Raw genomic sequence first — 19,368 nt, 5'->3', positions numbered from 1 at the left:
AGCCAGGACAGTTAGTAGGACTTTGGAAGCTCAGGCCAAATGGTGAGGGTTACATGCGACATGAACCCAAGATCTTAGCTGATGCCATCCTCATACATGCATAATTTAGCTATCAGTTTCTGCTCAGTGATTCTGCGTTGTTGTCTTGAAGATCGCCTTGGAGAACGCTTACTCAAAGATCGAAGGCTGAATGCCCTTGACTGCTAAAGTGTTCCCTGACTGGAAGGGAACAGTCCTGTCTGGTGACTGTCACATGATGTCCGTTCATCGATTATTGTACCGTATGGTCTTGCCAATGTATTGCGCCTCAGGACATCCTTTCCTGCAACGTATGAGGTGGACAATGTTGGCCGAGTCGCATGAATATGTATTGTGTACTTGGTTGGTGGTGTTCTCGCCTGCGATGCCTGTACTTGCCATGGCATAAAATCCATGCCAGAGTCAGAAAATCAGGATTTCAGATTTCCTTCATCACCACCCCCTCCTCTCCCATGATTTAAGGACTTTCCAGTCTAGAAAGCACATCTCCCCAAACCCAGAAGGCCTCAAGCAAATCTAACAGGATGCGCTTGTTGCTTTCCTTGCATTACAAGTATCGCCTCCTACCACTTTTGGGTTTCAACTCACAGCCAGGCAGAAAGCCATCCATAAGACTGCCATCCAGGTCTTCATGGAGTCAAAGTATCCCCACCATGTACATTCCATCAAGTCAGAGGCCCCTAATCTCTTCCTGTTTGTAGTTTGGAGAAGCTGAGGCTGTTCTCCCTGGAATTGATAAGGTTGAGAGGAGATTTGCCAGAGGTATACAAAACCACAGGAATTTGGACAAAGCAAGAGAGAGAGAAATTGTTTCCATTTGTAGAAGGATCAAGAGCCCGAGGACACCAATTTAATGTGAATGGCAAAAGAAGCAAAGGTGACATGAGAAAAATGTTCTTTAAGTAATGAGTGGTTAGAATGTCAAATGCACTGTCAGCGAGTGTGGTGGAGGCAGATTCAATCATGATTTTCAAAAGAGAATTGGATCATTATCCAAAGAAGAAAACTTTCCAGGGCTACAGGGAAATGATGCTAGATGAATTATTCTTGCAGAGCTGGTACGGACATAGCCAGCTGAATTTCCACCTTCTTTGCTGGAACCATTCTTTGATTCCAGGATTTGATGAGTCTAATCCATTTAACCTGGTGGTATGGCACACAGCATGATGGAAAGTATCATCAGCGTGATGATCGAATTTATTGGTCACTCCAACCAATACTATCATGGTCAGATGCATCTGTGAACTGGAATGATTGGAGAAGATGATATCAAGTAGGTTTTTCTCTTCTTTCACCACCTGCTAAAAGCTCAGTCGAGAAGCCTCTTGCTTCTCGGAGGCTGTCCTTCAGGATTTGACCAACCTGGTAAATAGTGGTGCTACTGAGCCAATCTTGGTGATAGATATTGAAATTCACCCAGAGTATACTCTGCCCTGATTTATCGTTCGAGGGAGAGCTACATGTGGTAAGCAGTAGAAGGTTTCCTGGCTAATGTTTGATGCGATAGCATGAGAATTCATAGGCTCAGCCTTAATTTTGAGGATTGTATATCAGAGTGCCACCATCTGTGCTGGGATTGCCCTCCAGCTGGGCCAGGTCATGCCCAGGCATGCCAATTTTTTATATATTCATGAGATGTAGGTGTGGCTGGCAAGGCCATTATTCATGGCATCCCTCACTGCCTTTGAGTAGGTAACGATTAGCCATCTTCCTGAACCACTGCAGATGCGGTTGTGCACTCACAGTTGGAGAGAGAGTTTTCCATGATTTTAACCCAGCGACAAATCCAAATCAAGGATGGTATGTGCCTTGGAGGGTATCTTATAGGTGTTAGCATCTTTTGTCCTTGCTCCTCTAAGTACTAGAGGTTGCTGTTTTGGAAGGTACTTTGCTGAGTTACAGCTCTACATCTTATAGATGGTATATGTTGTGGTGTCTGTGTGCAATGAGAGAGGGAGTGGGTTTTTAAGATGTTTGATAGTGTTGATCAAATGGCTGTTTTTTCCTGGATAGTGTTGAGCTTCTTGTGTCTTGGTGAAGCCATATGTTGGCCAGGTCTTGATTCACATAGGCAGAGAGAGCTTATTATCTGAGAGGTTGTGAATGGAACCGAACATTGTGCAATTCTCCCCACTTCTGACCTTACGATTAAAGATCGTTGATGAAACAGCTGAAGATGGTTGAAAGTAGGACACTACCCTGAGGAAATCCTGCAGTGATGTTTTGGAGCTGAGATGATTATCCTCCAACAACCACAACCATCTTCTTTAGTGCTAAGTATGTTTTCAGCCAAAGGAGAGTGCCCTTCCAATTCCCATTAACTGAAATCTTCCAAGGACTATTTGCTGGCCGTACACACAGCCAAATAATGCATGGGCTGTCACTGTAAGCTTAGTTCTGGAATTCAAATTTTTGATCCTTGTTTGGATAATGGCAGGAATAAAATTTGGTGCTGAGTGATCTTAGCTGAACCCAAAGTGAATAGTCCTGAACAAGTTATTGATGAATAACTGTTACGTGATACCACTGTCGACAACATCTTCCATTACTATGCTGCGATTGAGAGTAGACTAATGGGATGGTAATTAACTGGATCAGATTTATTCTGCTTTTTGTGGGCAGGACATACTTTCAATTTCTTTTCTTGCTGGTTAGAGGCCAATTTTATAGCTTTGATGGATAAGTGTGGGATGTTCGCTGAAAGGTATGACTCTGTGAATGTTACTATAGCATACTATATACTGTTACTTGACTAGTCTATGAGGTAGCTCTGCTAATTTTGGAACAAGTGCCCCAATGTTAGTAAGGAGAACATCACATGGTTGATAGGCAGATTGTGCCAGGTTGACACTGTCAGATTGACATTGTCAGGGTGTGAAATTGGCATTGCCAGATCTGCACTGCTAGGGTGTCAGGCTGGCACTGCCAGATAGGCACATCCCAGCCACGTCCCCGACCCCTTGGGGCTTCAATGCCCTCCAACTATCCCTCTAAATATTAGCATACTTAAATACTTATTTAAATACAGTAATCTGGTTCCCGCCCTCACTGGTCAGGAACAAATTACACCCAGGTGCAGTGGCTGAGAAAATCCCAACAGGGGTTTGAGCTAGTGCTAGCGCTAAATGAGTTAGAACCCTCATTGTTGATTCTCTGGGCCTGCATCGCCCGAACATGACCTGTGCCAGGTACGATGTAGCTGGAAAAACATGGCCATGAGCTCTAATTTCTCTCCACAGATGCTGTCAGACCTGCTGAGATTCTCCACCATTTCCTGCTGTTGTTAAAATCCAAGTTTAATTATGAAATGCTCGATCCTATTTAACGAAATCCATTATGAATAGTAAAATGGTATGTTACAAATACATAATTTCTTTCTGAAAGTTCTTACTGCATTTAAAACATATTCTAATTTCCAATGCAAAATTAAGATAGGTAGTTACAACACAAATCTAAATTAAGATGGATAGAATTCATTTTGTTCCATTTACATGCCTAATTTAGGGTTGTGACCCTTCTGTGGAGATGAATGATCCTGAAGGTATCTTTAATACAAATTGATCTCTGGTAAGCAGGTCAAGGAAAATGAAGTTTAAGCCGAAGATTCTCCATGATCATACTAAATGGTGGAATAGGCTCAAAATACAGCCTTCTCCTGCTCCTATTTCCTATGTTGAGGTCCAACCAGAGCTTTATAAAGCTTCAGTAATTTCCCAACTTTAGTATCTCTCTTCATGATCATATATACTTTTTTAATGACTCTCTCAATATATTTCATTACCTTCCAAAGATCAACGTAACATACCCCACTCCCTCTATCACTGCACACACTTTAGAACTGTACTACATAATCAACATTGTCTTTCCTTAATATCTGGGCCAAAATGCATCTCTTCACATTGTTCCATAATAAATTACATCCATTTTCTCACTATTGCTGTCCTGTTGCTTCTCCTTAATGTTTTGGCCAAAATGCATCATTTCACATTTGTCTGTATTAAATTCCATCTTTTTGCTAACTATTCACTGTTGCATTTGATTGGTATCATCCGTACGGTTTGTCATATTTCCAACTTTGCGACTATTGACTATTTTCCAATATCCATGTAATTTTTAAGAAAATTGTTACTGGAAGTGTACAGATGTGGACAGTATCAGCTATGATCAAGTAACCTATCACTGTTCAAGCTGTCACTTGAAGAATTGATATTTGGATAAGGTACCAGAGAGTGCTTAACATACATCGCTCAAACAGTCACTCAGGAAAGGAAGGGAATAATGGTGAAAAAGAGGAATAAATACAAAGAACTGCCAAAACTTAAAGAAGGATTTGCATAAACCAAATCTAGAAGCTGATTTACTTACCAGGTATAGCATGGTGATCTTACTGTGTCACCTGGAAAATATTCCTTCCCCTTCCACAGACAGGGACATTCATTAGGCTTAAAGCACTCATCTTCATGCTTCACAAGGCTAGTAAAAGTGCATTGAAATTAAATAAAACAGTGATTTATCCAGATTGATGACCCTTTACTAAAATATAATGATGGTGTTAACCTAATTGTGTGTTAGGATATTTTTCCAACCAGTTGAATCCACTTCAAAAATGAGAATTGAAGCTCAGCTGCCTGTAAAATGTGATAAAATCAGTCACGATTTTGCGGCCTCATGCAGTTTGTGCTGATCCTGGAAAATTGCTTGCGGGTCTAAAAGTGAGTTTTGCACCTGATACCAAACAGTTTGCAATCGTCCCAGTCCATTTCTGCTGGTACAAATTGGATCGCATCCAGAAAGGACGCAAGGTTGATTAGCATGAGATAGACTTGATTTCAAACTCATTAGCAAATCTGACAAGCGGTCATGCTTGCTCTAGGAATGTTCCCATCTCCTCAGCAGGAAGTCACATAGGCGCAGATCACCACGGGTCCCTTGAAAAGCATGGATTGCAAAGGGCGAGTGAGGAGGTGAGTATGCTTAGCGTTGACCTCCAGGGTGCAAAAGGGCAAGTCAGTTGCTGCCATGATGCGGGATGGGAGGTCTTCAAGAACACATGGGTAGGAATATGATATCAGGATAAATTACCAAATGTTTAAAAAAAAGGAATGAGGTCATAGTTCCCCTTTAACCATAAATTGAATAAGCTAGAATTACAGAATTAATGTTGCTTAAATAGATCGGATTGTGGATTAATTCAGAACAACGTATTTATCCTTAGCTTTGATTGTAAAATTTTAATTCTTATTAGTTTGCTAGATATGTTACCATAACTTAGCATATGTTTCAGAATTATTGATAACAGTGTACTTAGAAGTAATTCTGTAATTCTAGTTTATTCAATTTATGGTTAAAGGGGAACTATGACCTCATTTCTCTTTTTTAAACATTTGGTAATCTATCCTGATATCATATTCCTACCCATGTGTTCTTGAAGACCTCCCATCCCGCATCATGGCAGCAACTGACTTGCCCTTTTGCACCCTGGAGGTCAATGCTAAGCATACTCACCTCCTCACTCGCCCTTTGCAATCCATGCTTTTCAAGGGACCCGTGGTGATTTGCGCCTATGTGACTTCCTGCTGAGGAGATGGGAACATTCCTAGAGCAAGCATGATCGCTTGTCAAATTTGCTAATGAGTTTGAAATCAAGTCAATCTCATGCTAATCAACCTTGCGTCCTTTCTGGATGCGATCCAATTTGTACCAGCAGAAATGGACTGGGACGTTTGCAAACTGTTTGGTATCAGGTGCAAAACTCACTTTTAGACCTGCAAGCAATTTTCCAGGATCAGCACAAACTGCATGAGGCCGCAAAATCGTGACTGATTTTATCACATTTTACAGGCAGCTGAGCTTCAATTCTCATTTTTGAAGCTTAACATGGGAAAACAACTTTGAGCTAAACTACAGCTATTTTAAGACACATTTAACCTATGCACCTATGGACAAACATTGTTTGTTACTTAGCATAGCTTGGAGCTCTGATTCCATCAAAGCACAATATGGCAAGAGCATTAAGAGCCATGGAATTATCATTTTTCAGAATAGTATTACAAATTAATGAACAGGTTCAGGCCACAGTCATGTAAGAAAAGTTACTGTTGAATTGTTTCTGAGTGCCATCTGTTTCATTTCTAATACATTGTTTGTTCGATCAATTTCCTGATAACCTCAGAACATTGAGTCGCACTTCGTTCCCACTGGTGTATAACACCAGGATTCAGAACTGTGTTCAAAGAGAATACAGTGCATTCACTGAGCTGCAGAAGCTGAGATTTACTACTGTGTTATATTACACGACAGATAGCATAGATGCAAACAGAATCCTTCACTGCCAATCCAAGGAGAGATTAATTTCTGTGATCAAAGGATTTTAAACAATCCACCATTCAGCCTCCCATTGATTAATTGCTTTCCAGAAAGCGCTGAACGTTAAGACTCAGGATCATATCAAACAAAAGTGATTTGTCATTCAAAGCACAAACTATGATTTCGTAAACTGTCGATTTCTTTTACAAAGTAAAGCATGGATATGCAATTATGGTTGATGTCTTGGCTAGCTTCAAACTTTGTTGAGTAATGCATGGCTGGGGATGTGATTTAGGGGAGGTGATGGCACAGTGGTAATGTCACTGGGCTAGCAAGCCAGAGACCCAAGGTAATGGGTTTGAATCCTGCCATGGGTTATGGTGAAATTTGAATTCAATAAAATAAAATTCTAATGATGACATTGAAACCATAATCAACTGGAGCAAAAACCCCTCTGGCTCACTTTTTCTTTTAGGGACAAAATCTGCCATCCTTACCCAGTCTGGCCTACATGTTAATCCAGATCCCCAGCATTGTAGTTGATTCTTACTTGCCCCTTCAAGGACAACTAGGGATGGGAAACAAATGCTGGCCCAACCAGTGATGCCTACATCTCATGAAAGTATATTTAAAAAAAAATGGTGCAGGAGGGAGGGCTTTTGATGCATAGGTCACTGGGACCATCCTCTACATGGGCAGTTTTTTTTTACTGCTGTTGGGAAGGTTTTAATTTAATCTGCCAAGGGACATGGGAATCTAAGGTTAATACTACAAAGGAAAAGCAAAATGCACAAAGAACTGGAAGAGACAAATAACATTACAGTAAGAAGTAGTAAAGCATTAAGTGGATCAGAGTAAGAGGCAATGCAATAAGATTTCAATTAGGTTTACTGTGCATCTATGTGAATGCACAGAGCACGATAAACAAGTATGGTGAGCTGCAGACACAGATAACCAAGTGAGAATATGATGTTGTGGCAGTTACAGAGGCCTGACTTAAAAAAGGGCAGAACTGGGTACTAAATATTCTTGGGAATAAGGTGTTCAAAGAAAAAGGAAAACTTACATGTTGGGAATAATTAGAAAAGCATTTGCACTTTTGGGCTTCATAAATGAAAGTACTGAGTATAAAGCAGGGAAGTTAGGCTGAACCTTTATAAAGCTCTGGTGAGGCCAGAATTCTATTGTGTCCAGTACATGTGACCACACTTTGGGAAAGATATGAAGGTCCTTCAAAGAGTGCAGAGGGGCTTTAGCAGAACTATTCCAGGGAAGAGGGATCTTCGTTATGAGGTTAAGTTGGGGAAGCTGGGCTTGTTCTCCTTCGAGCAAAAGAGATTGAGGGGAGATTTAAATGGACATGTATAAGATAATGAAAGGTTTAGATAATATTGTACAAGGACAAGGGGGCACAGATTAAGTTGTTGAGTCAGAAATGTGGGATGGGAAGGTGTATGAAAGAACTACTTTACGCAATGAGTGATTATGAACAGGAACTCACTGCTCCTAAGGGCAGCGGAAGCAGAGATGATCAACAAATTCAAAAGAAAATTAGATGTTTTTAGTTGTCTAAAATTTTCATGGGAATTCCCCCTCACCACACCCACACCCCCGTCCCCCCACCTCCCACAACTTCTGGACATGGCAACACCCCCAGCCCCACTATCCCCCAACAATCTGACTATCCGCTGGCCACTCCAATAACCCCAACCTAACCTGACCAGCCCCTGACCTCCCCTACTACCCTGACCCAACTACCTACTCACCCACCTATCCACCTCATCCCCCCACCCAACTCACACATGCACCTCCTACTCATCCATCTTGCCTATGTTCCCATTCACCCACTTTTTCACCTCACCCACCTACCCACTCACATATCTACTTACACATTCAGCCATCTATCCACTCACTACCTATCCGCCTACACATTCACTCATGCACTCACTCACCCATTCATTCATCCATTCATTAATGCATACTTAAAGACTGGACCTTTAAGCTTTCCACCATTCTTCCAACTCTACTCCAATCTGATGGAACTCCGCAATGAAGTACTGCACTGCTCATTTCTCTGACAACTGGGATAACAAGATCCCAGAAGAAATGTGCAGTAGCGTTAGGTTGGGAAAATCTTCGTGAGCACTGGCAATGTTGTGCTGATTGGAAACGTCAGGCCACAGTGAGAGAAAAATAACCTCCCTGATTATGAGTTAAAAGATGCTTGAATGTAAATGTTCATTGCAATTTATCACTGCACTGTGCTGGCGGCAAAAGGCAAAGTAAGTCACTGTTTGAAAAAATGCAATGTTGTATTATAATGTAAGGACTTTGGTTTGTTTTAATTAAACAGTGTTGATGTTATGTGTATTCATCTATGATTCAGTTAAGCTTCTTAGAGGGTATCTGATCCTCTTGGCAAATACTTTTCTGCTTAAATAATATATAAAACAACTTATTTATGGAAAAATTAAGCCAATAAACTAGGATGAGTTGCATTTTCATTACTGCTGAAATGACAACCAAAGAACATTCGCTATGCGAGATTCACTTTTAAATGTAGACTGAGTTGGAGAAAAACTTCCATTAAGCATCTTCTCATTGCTTGTATTCCAAAATTGAACAGTTAAGAATCAAATTTATCTCTGAGCGAGTAGATCATGCATTCAAATCCCAGCTCAGAGTTTGAGCACATAATCTGGGTTGGTATTCCAACCTTGTACTGAAGGTATGCTCATGACTGAAGTATGGGGGGGTGTGGGGTGCGAGAATTATAAATTCCAGTTCAAATAAGGGCAGCCTTCTTTGACTCTGCAGGCCAACAGAAAGATAGATAGATAGATTTACATAATTGTTCTGGCACTGTTCCCTGATAATCACGGCAAAGCCGGCTCCACAGAAACTGAGGCGCCATCTTTAAAGGGCACATTAAACAACAGAGTTAAAAAATCCCCCTTCACCCCCCCTCCGCACCCCCCACATCCCATTACAGTGGTGTTGGAGGTTCTCTCCTCCCCACCTCATGACACAATCATCGGAGTCTCCCCTCCCATGACATAATCATCCAGCATTCCCCCCACGGCACAGTCCTTGGGGGATCTTCCACCACAACTCAATCATTGAGGACTATCTCTCTCCTCCCCCTCATTACTAGGTGCCCTCTGTCATTGCAAGCTCCCCCTTTCTATGCCCACTTCCTCCTCTATCACTGCAAGCTCCTCCCCTTCATGGTCAGCACCCCCCCCCTTAAATTGGCACTCTCTCCCCCGTCTCCTACCAGAAATAACAAGAAACTGCCCCCCCTCAATTGAGCTCCCCAAATGGTCGACCCCTGGCACTGGCCTCTGACGCACGTTGGCATAGGCTGGCACCTTCATCCAATCACGTCAGCGATTTGAATATTGAGTGAGGGAGAATCATGTGGCAAGGGCTTGTTACCTACAATAATATTTATTTTAATTTACTACAATGAGGTTCCCACCCTTTATGAGGTGGCAACCTCATTATATCATCAGTAAAGGGGCATGAAAAATCAGGAAACATGATTTCGCTGGCAAGAATCGCATTTCCCAATTCTCACGGGATTTTGCGCCCATGCCACTGTTCTTGCTGACGGTGAAACCCACAGGTGGGTACGCTTTGCAGGCAGGACTGGAAAGCCCCATCACTGTGAACGACTGGAGAACTCCGGCGATGATTTTCCTTTACAGTCCTTTGCAACATTTTTGAGAAGGTTCTATATAAGTCAAGATTTTTTTTAACACAGCACAAATTTGTGATAGCAGCTGAGCTTTATTGCTAGATCTTGTATTTTACAATAATTCATGTAAGGAAATCTTAATAAAAGATGCATTGCAACAACATATATTGAAGTAAATTAGCTTAGAAATGTTCACAATGATATTTTGCATTCTTGACTTATCAGCAGTAAGGTCTTTTGTACTCAAGAGGTTGAGATTCCTATGTGGTCAATTAAGAACTGTTGGGTAATTTTCCTATTTCAAGCCCTGATCTGACAAGAAAAATAGATGCTTACCTTCCTCTGAATTTTTTAGGCAATCTTCTGATGGAAGATCCTGCACTCAGTACGGGAAACCACAGAGGGAGCAGTGGCGAGAATCTGAACAGAAACTATGTCTTTTTTGACAGCACGAGCTACCATATTCTGGTAAGTAAAGAGGTTAAATGCCCCAAAGATTCTTTGAAAAGCTACGATAAGTGACTAAGGTAAGTGAGTAAGGGAACAGGGCGCATAAGGGGATCGGATGAATAAGGTAAGTTGGTAGAGGGTAGGGTGGGTAAGTGGGTGAGAGTGTAGGTGAGTGAGAGGGTAGAATGGATAAGGTAGGTGGGTGAGAGGGTAAGGTGGGTGAAGAGATAGGATGGGTAAGACAAGTAGGTGAGGGGTTAGGTGGGCAAGGTAAAGGGGAGGATAAGTAAGGGGGTAGTGTGGCAACTGGGTTGGTGGGTGAAAAGGTAAGGTGGGTGAAGAGACAGGATAGGTAAGATAAGTAGGTGATGAGGTAGGTGGCTGAGATAGAAGGTAGTATAAGTAAGGCAACTGGGTAGGATGGTTGATGGGTAGGTGGTGAGGCTAGGTCAGGTTGGACCGGAGGTTGTTGGGAGGATGAAGTCAGAGGATCGACAGGAGAGCTAGTCCGATCAGGTCAAAGACAGTTATGTGAGTCAGCTTAAGTGATTGAGGGTTGAGGTCTGTAGTTACCTGGGGGTTCAATTACGTTTAATATGTCTAACATTTCCTGAATAATCTAGGTAATACGTTCTAACGTCTGAAGTCTTCAACTATAATTATTCAGAGTTTGAGACTTTCTCTGAGGGTACCAGGAAGCAGGAGAATTATCCATCAGAAGTTCAAACTTCCCGGACAATCCCCATGGAGTCAGGATTTCTGAGAGGTCCCATCACGTACCTTGGGGTGTACTTCTGGTCTTACATTATCTTTAGACAGTAAGATTTGAGCATATTGGGTCCCATTATAATCACCTAGGTCTGTTCTGAGGATTTATCTGAGGCATGTTACAGGCATAGAGCTGGAGAATCTTTAGTCCGCATTTATGTTGAATTTGATGCTCACACTGATCTGAACTGGGAAGAATTCCATTCCTCAGCGCTTGTCTGGTCCACCTGATGAACATAAGTAACCTAGAATATAATTAAACCTCTTGATGTGCATTTTTCTGTTTGTTTTTCTGTCCTCTGACTTTTAATTTACTCATTTTACTCTATAATCTATTCTACCTACCTTAGATTTTTATTTTTAAATCCAAATTATTTATTTAGCAATAGTCTGGGATCTTCTGTTCTCACCATTGAATAACTTTGAACCAGTTAGATTTAATTTATCTAAAATATTGATTCCAAAGTTCTGTTTTTCCAGCCACTGATATGCAAGCATTGCAAGATTCACATGCTCATGACTTTAATGTAAAACAGCCAATCTTTGACAATTTTCTCCAAATCTAAACAGGATAACACTGCTGACTGGGGATGTGTTTGTTATTGATTCCCAGAAAAGAAGCACTCTCAATCTGGCACGCTAAAGAACAAAAAACAAGGCAGTACAGGAACAGGCTTTCGGCCCACCAAGCCTGCGCCAATCACATTGTTCTATCTAGACCAAACGACTGTATCCCTTTATTCGCTGCCTATTCATGTGTCCGTTCAGATAACTGTCACCTCAACTACCTCACTTGGCAGTACGTTACAGGTCCCCACCACCCTCTGCGTAAAAGACTTCCCCCATACATCACCACTGAACCTTCCTCCCCCCTCCCCTCCCCTTATCTTGAACTTATGCCCCCTTGTAATTGTCATTTCTGCTCTGGGAAAAAGCTTCCAATTGTTCATCTTATCCATGGCCCTCATAATTTTATACACTTCTATCAGGTTGCCCCTCAGCTTCCGTCTTTCCAGGGAGAATAAACCCAGTTTATTTAATCTCTCTTCACAACTAATATCTTCCATATCAGGCAACATCCTGGTAAATCTTTTCTGTACTCCCTCCAAACCCTCCATGTCCTTCTGGTAGTGTGGCAACCAGGATTGGACACAGCATTCCAAATGCAGCCTAACTAATGTTTTATATGACTGTAACATAATTTGCCAATTTTTATACTCGATGCCCCGGTTGATGAAGCCAAGCATGCCTGAAAGGTTAAATATTCCCAAAAGATTAACTTTTCAAAAACCTTTTGTTTACATCATTTGCATAGGGGCATAGTTGTTGCATTGAATTCCTTCTTCATTATGATTTCATTGCAATTATTAATAATTGTTTAGCCTTCCCAAACTCTATTTATTTGGCTTACTTACTCTGTCAAAACCATTGGCTCATGCTGAGAATATTGAACTAAGTGTTTGACCATTAAATGGGATTCTGAAAGTGACTTTATACACCAAAACCACTGACAAAGAACTTCATATTTTGTTGATTTTTAAAGTTATTTTAAATTGAAGTCTATGAAAATCCAAATGTTTGGCCTGGTCTATTTCAAACTTGTTACTCTATTTATCATGATGAGAGAAAACTAACATTAATGTTCGTGAGCAAAAACAGCACTAATTTTTTGCAAGAATTGACTCTTAAATTAAGATGTGCTGATGTTCTGAATACTCATTTGTGAACCCTTATAAGCTTCTTAGAGGCTACCTGATCTTGCAGACCATCTGCTTACCATTCAAATTAAAATCAGAAGCAACTTATTGAAAGAACACCAAAAGTAATAAAATGCAAGAAATTACTCTTATAAGTGGAAAGTTGAAAAATAGAATCATTTTGAATGTTCACTATTATAGCACAAGTACAGAAGCTCATCTCCATTATAAATTAATGCCACAAGAATTGACATGCTTTTCAGATTGTTCTGAATGAACTGTTTGATAACTTGAAGCATGTCTACAATAAAAGAAGTAATTTAAGAATATACAGAATTAATCGGTGGCTGTGGTGTTACTGTGTTATCAGGAATTCATGCTTCCTGCACCCATGACTATTCATTACACTCTAACGCATTACTGTGAGCTTTTCAAGGAAGTTCCAAAATAATTATGCTTCTGAACAAGAGGAAAGGAGCAATCAGCAGTTCACCTTAGGCCATTCTTGTGTACGACTTAATCAAGAGGAATATTGGTATAGGTCTGCAACCACTTGCTTATGTACAGGTTTAGTAAACAAATGCAAAGTTTGGTCAGGTACTCAGTTCCAGATGTCACATCTGATCTCTAACCTATGCCAAATTAGTTGTCAAAGTGATGGTGATTTGCCTTCAATGAAAATAGAAAAAAATTAACTAGGACTTCTACGGCTGATTACTTTCCAATAAAATCACTAGACTGCAGAAATGTGCATTTCTAGTGAGAAGATCATTCCATGTCATTATGCCACCATAGTCAATTGGCCTATTTCTGTTATAACGTAAGTTAAGGGATATCAGCATGACACTAGTAGTAGGGAAATATGACATGTGGTCCAGTCTTAGCTTCACTTTCGCTTTGAGAAGAATACACATACAAGTCTGATGCCTTCAAGCTTTATATCTATCTATAACTGTTCAAATGTTCCTAGTCTTAATAAACAAATACACAAGATATTTAATCAATCTTGAATGAGTGACTTGATAAAGGTTACAGCTGAGGAATGAGGTACAAGTAGGTACAAGCCAGGCACTTGATGATCACATTGGATACATTTAGCAGATTGCCTGTCCCAGCAAAAACAGAAAATACATCCTTAGATCTTCAACTTGATTTCATTGACATTAAAGTTGAAGATGTTCTCCAAATAGGTTTGGTACATTTTACACAATACAATTACCTAAAGTTACAAGAAGAAATTGCAAAAGATTCTATACTACAAAAACTGTGGAAAACCATCACTGAAGGGTGGCCTGATACAATTCAGAGTGTCCACGACCACATAAGACTATTTGGTCTTATTGGGAAGAGTAAAGCTTCTCCCCAGGAGTTATTTTTAAAAGTAAACAGGCCAATTTTGGTAACTCATTACTCACAAAGGGACGTAGATCATACGAGAAGACTCACAAGTGAGGCAATCCAATGGCCAGGTATGAATAATGATATTGAAGTCATCGTCAAGAAATGCAAAACATGTCAAAAGCATATGCCAAGTCAGCACAAATCACCACCGATTCCACATAAAGTCCATGTCCTTCCTTGGATCAAATTCACATCCATTCTCTTTCATATCCATGCCACTGACTTTACTGTCATTATTAACTACTTTACCAATATCCCATTATTCTACAATTGCACAATATGTCAAATATAGAATGTGAAACAATTGGAAGTTCTATTTTCAGTTTATTTGGTGTACTTATAGAGATCATTACAGATAGCAGTCCATAATTTACTGGTAAGTCATTTCAGCATATGTGTGAGAATTGGAATCAATCATGCTGCTTCTTCTGAATGGCTGTAACTTGGAAGAAGGGAGTGTGCAGTAGCTCCTGAGTGTCCTTGTGCACCAGTCACTGAAGGTAAGTATGCAGGTGGACCAGGTGGTAAAGAAGGCAAATGGCATGTTGGCCTTTATCATGAGAGGTTTCATGTACAGAAGCAGGAATGTGTTGTCGCACTTATGATCCGGAGATGCCAGCGTTGGACTGGGGTAAACACAGTAAGAAGTCTCACAAAACCAGGTTAAAGTCCAACAGGTTTATTTGGTAGTAAAAAAGCCACTAGCTTTCGAAGCACTGCTCCTTCATGATGGAGGAGCAGCGCTTTGAAAGATAGTGGCTTTTGCTACCAAATAACCCTGTTGGACTTTAACCTGGGCGGCACGGTAGCACAGTAGTTAGCACTGCTGTTTCACAGCACCAGGGACATAAGAACATAAGAACATAAGAAATAGGAGCAGGAGTAGGCCATCTGGCCCTTCGAGCCTGCCCCGCCATTCAATAAGATCATGGCTGATCTGTCGTGGCTCAGTTCCACATTCCCGCCCTCTCTCCATAACCCTTAATCCCCTCTCTTATCAAAAACCCATCAACCCGCGTCTTAAAATATTTAGCGAGGTAGCTAAATATTAGAGTTTAATGCGGAGAAGTGTGAGGTAATTCATTTCGGTAGGAGTAACAGATGTGTTCAGTATAGGGCTAACGGGAGGACTTTGAATAGTGTGGAGGAGCAGAGGGATCTAGGTGTATGTGTACATAGATCCCTGAAGGTTGGGAATCAAGTAGATAAGGTAGTTAAGAAGGCATACGGTGTCTTGGCGTTTATTGGTAGGGGGGTTGAATTTAGGAGTCGCAGTGTCATGTTGCAACTGTACACAACTCTGGTGCGGCCGCACTTGGAGTACTATGTGCAGTTCTGGTCCCCACATTACAGGAAGGACGTGGAGGCTTTGGAGAGGGTGCAGAGGAGGTTTACCAGGATGTTGCCTGGTATGGAGGGGAGGTCATATGAGGAGAGACTGAGGGATTTGGGGTTGTTTTCGCTGGAAAGAAGGAGGCTAAGAGGGGATCTTATTGAAACATATAAGATGATTAGAGGTTTAGATAGGGTGGATAGTGATAGCCTTTTTCCTCGGATGGAGAATGCTAGCACGAGGGGGCATGGCTTTAAATTAAGGGGTGGTAGTTATAGGACGGATGTCAGGGGTAGGTTCTTTACCCAGAGGGTGGTGAGGGATTGGAATGCCCTGCCTGCTGCGGTTGTAAATGCGCCTAGTTTGGGGGCGTTTAAGAGATCTATGGATAGGTTTATGGACGAAAAGGGATTGGTTTAGATTAGTGGGTCAGTGTTTTTTTTTTAAAAAAACTGGTCGGCGCAACATCGTGGGCCGAAGGGCCTGTTCTGCGCTGTAATGTTCTATGTTCTATGTTCTATGTAGCCTCCACCACTTCAATGGGCAGAGAATTCCAGAGGTTCACCACCCTTTGAGTGAAGAAGTTCTTCCTCAACTCCGTTCTAAACCGCACCCCCCCCCTTTATCTTGAGGCTGTGCCCCCTAGTCCTACTGTCCTTTCTGAGCGGGAAGAGTCTCTCCACCTCTATCCTATCCATCCCATTCATCATCTTATACGTCTCAATGAGATCTCCCCTCATTCTTCTAAACTCTAACGAGTACAAGCCTAGTTTAGTCAGCCTCTCCTCATAGCTCAACCCCCTCAACTCCGGCATCAGCCTAGTAAACCTCCTCTGCACTCCGTCCAAGGCCAAAATATCCTTGCGTAAGTACGGCGACCAAAACTGCACATAGTACTCCAGCTGCGGTCTCACCAATGCCCTATATAGCTGCAGCAAGACCTCCCTACTTTTATATTCAATCCCCCTCGCTATGAAGGCCAGCATCCCATTCACCTTCCTGACCACCTGCTGTACCTGCAAGCTGGGTTTTTGCGACTCATGCACAAGGACCCCGAGGTCCCTCTGCACCGTCGCATGCTGCAGTTTTTCTCCACGTAAGTAATAATCCTTTCTACCGTTATTCCTACCAAAGTGGACCACCTCACACTTGCCAACATTAAATTCCATTTGCCAGTTCCTCACCCATTCGCCCAGCCTATCTAGATCCTTCTGCAGACTCTCCACACCCTCCGTGCAATTTGCCGTTCCACCAATCTTGGTGTCATCAGCAAACTTCGACACCATACACTCGGTTCCCTCCTCCAGATCATCTATATAAATGATAAATAGCTGAGGCCCCAGCACCGACCCCTGAGGCACTCCACTAGTCACCAACCGCCAATCCGAATAGCACCCATTGACCCCCACTCTCTGCCTCCTATTTGACAACCAGTCCTCTATCCATGCTAACACCCTACCCCCAACTCCATGCCCCCTTACCTTCTGCAATAACCTCTTGTGAGGTACCTTGTCAAACGCGTTCTGAAAATCAAGAAAGACCACATCCACCGGCTCTCCTCTATCCACTGCCCGAGACACATCCTCATAGAACTCCAGTAAATTTGTCAGACATGACTTCCCCTTAACGAAACCGTGCTGCGTCTGCTCTATCAAGCAATTCCCCTCAAGATGCCTCGCTATTTCCTCCTTGATGACGGATTCTAACATTTTACCTACAACAGACGTTAAACTAACTGGCCTATAATTCCCCGCCTTTTGCCTGGCACCCTTCTTAAACAACGGCGTAACATTAGCCACTTTCCAATCTTCCGGCACTTCCCCGGAATCCAGCGACGTCTGGAAAATAACCACCAAGGCATCCACTATCACCTCCGCCATTTCTTTCAGAACCCTCGGTTGCATTCCATCCGGTCCTGGGGACTTGTCCACAATCAGCCCCTCCAGTCTGTCGAGCACCGCCTCTCTAGTAACAGTAATGTCATCGAGACCCTCCAGTCCTACCACCTTTCCATCTCTAACACCCGGCAAATTATTCACGTCCTCCTCCGTGAAGACCGAAACAAAAAAGTTATTCAAGACCTCAGCCATTTCCCCATCCCCTACCACTAAGTCCCGCTTCTCATCCTCTAAGGGTCCAACGTTCACCCTAGCCAGCCTCTTCCTTTTTATATACTTATAAAAACTCTTGCTATCCTTTTTAATATTAAGCGCTAGCCCAGCTTCATAGTTTCTCCTACCCTTCTTTACCAAATTCTTTGTCAATCTTTGTTGACATTTAAACCTCTCCCAATCCTCTTCTCGCCCACTACTCTTAGCTACTCTAAACGCCTCCGCTTTTAATTTAACACTTTCCTTCACCTCCTTCGTTATCCAAGGCTTATTACTTCTCCTCCTACGGTCCTTTTTGACCATCGGAATAAATTTCTGCTGAGCACCAAGAAAGATCTCCTTAAAAATTCTCCACTGCTCCTCAGCAGACCTACCTTCCAACGCGCTCCCCCAGTCCACATTCGCCAATTCCTCTCTCATCCTACCGTACTCCCCTCTGTTCAAACAAAGGACACGTGTCCAGGAACCCACTTTGTCCTCCTCCATCTGCACCAGAAACTCCACCATACAATGATCACTCTCCCCAAGAGGATCCTTCACCGCAAGGTCCCTGATTCTACCCGCCTCATTACATAACACCAGATCCAAGGTAGCTTGCTCCCTCGTCGGCTCCAACACACACTGTTCCAGGAAACTATCCCGGCAGCATTCCAAGAACTCCTCCTCGAGCCCACTGCGTCCAACATGGGTCGACCAATCAATATGCAGGTTGAAATCCCCCATAACTACGGCCGTCCCATTCCTGCACGCCGCACTTATTTGCGCGTTAACAGCCCGCCCCACCTCCAGATCATTATTCGGGGGCCTATAGACGACACCCACCAGCGTCTTCCTCCCTTTGCTGTTCCTAATCTCTACCCACAATGATTCCACTTTCTGCTGTTTGGCTCCAATATCATCCCTTGCTACCACCCTGATGCTATCCTTAATCAGCAGAGCTACACCCCCCCCTTTTCCCTGCTGCCTATCCTTCCTAAACACTTGATACCCCCGGACATTCAGCTCCCAGTCCCTGTCACCTTGCAGCCACGTCTCTGTAATGACCACCAGATCATATCCATTTGTGCTGATCTGCGCCACCAGCTCATCCACTTTATTCCGAATGCTTCGTGCATTCAGATAAAGAGCCTTCATCCCAGCCTTCACCTGGACCCTATTTGCCGGAACGCCACCAACCATACTCACGCCCCCTACTCCCTTTATTATTGGGACATCCTCGGCCTCTATCCTTACCTGTACCCTCTCCTTAACTTTAGGCCTCTTAATGTCACCTACCTTTGCACCCTCCCCCCCCTAATTAGTTTAAAGCCCTGTCTACAGTCCTATTTACACGATTTGCCAGGACTCTGGTCCCAGCACGGTTCAGACCCACCCCATCCCGCCCGAACAGGTCCCTCTGACCCCAATACTGATGCCAATGCCCCATAAATTCAAACCCATTCCTCCCACACCAATCCCTGAGCCACCCATTCACTTCCTTAATCCTGTCAACCCTACGCCCGTCTGCACTCGGTTCAGGCAGTAGCCCAGAGATAACCACCTTGTCGGTTCTACTTTTTAATT

At 42.6% G+C, this 19,368-nt stretch overlaps 1 protein-coding gene across 1 annotated transcript in view; it reads right to left on the bottom strand.

The window, feature by feature from the left end:
- otog (otogelin) overlaps positions 1-19,368 on the bottom strand; it is a 248,022-nt gene that overhangs the window by 122,669 nt on the left and 105,985 nt on the right. Inside the window, exon 24 of the mRNA XM_080189956.1 lies at positions 4,405-4,512. Within this exon, the coding sequence (XP_080046082.1) occupies positions 4,405-4,512 (108 nt within the window). The remainder of the gene's footprint in view (positions 1-4,404; positions 4,513-19,368) is intronic.

This window comes from Carcharhinus amblyrhynchos, chromosome 6 (genome assembly GCF_965287045.1).
Source record: "Carcharhinus amblyrhynchos chromosome 6, sCarAmb.v2.hapA, whole genome shotgun sequence".
Taxonomy (NCBI): domain Eukaryota; kingdom Metazoa; phylum Chordata; class Chondrichthyes; order Carcharhiniformes; family Carcharhinidae; genus Carcharhinus; species Carcharhinus amblyrhynchos.
This window is presented reverse-complemented; position numbering and strand designations above follow the sequence as displayed.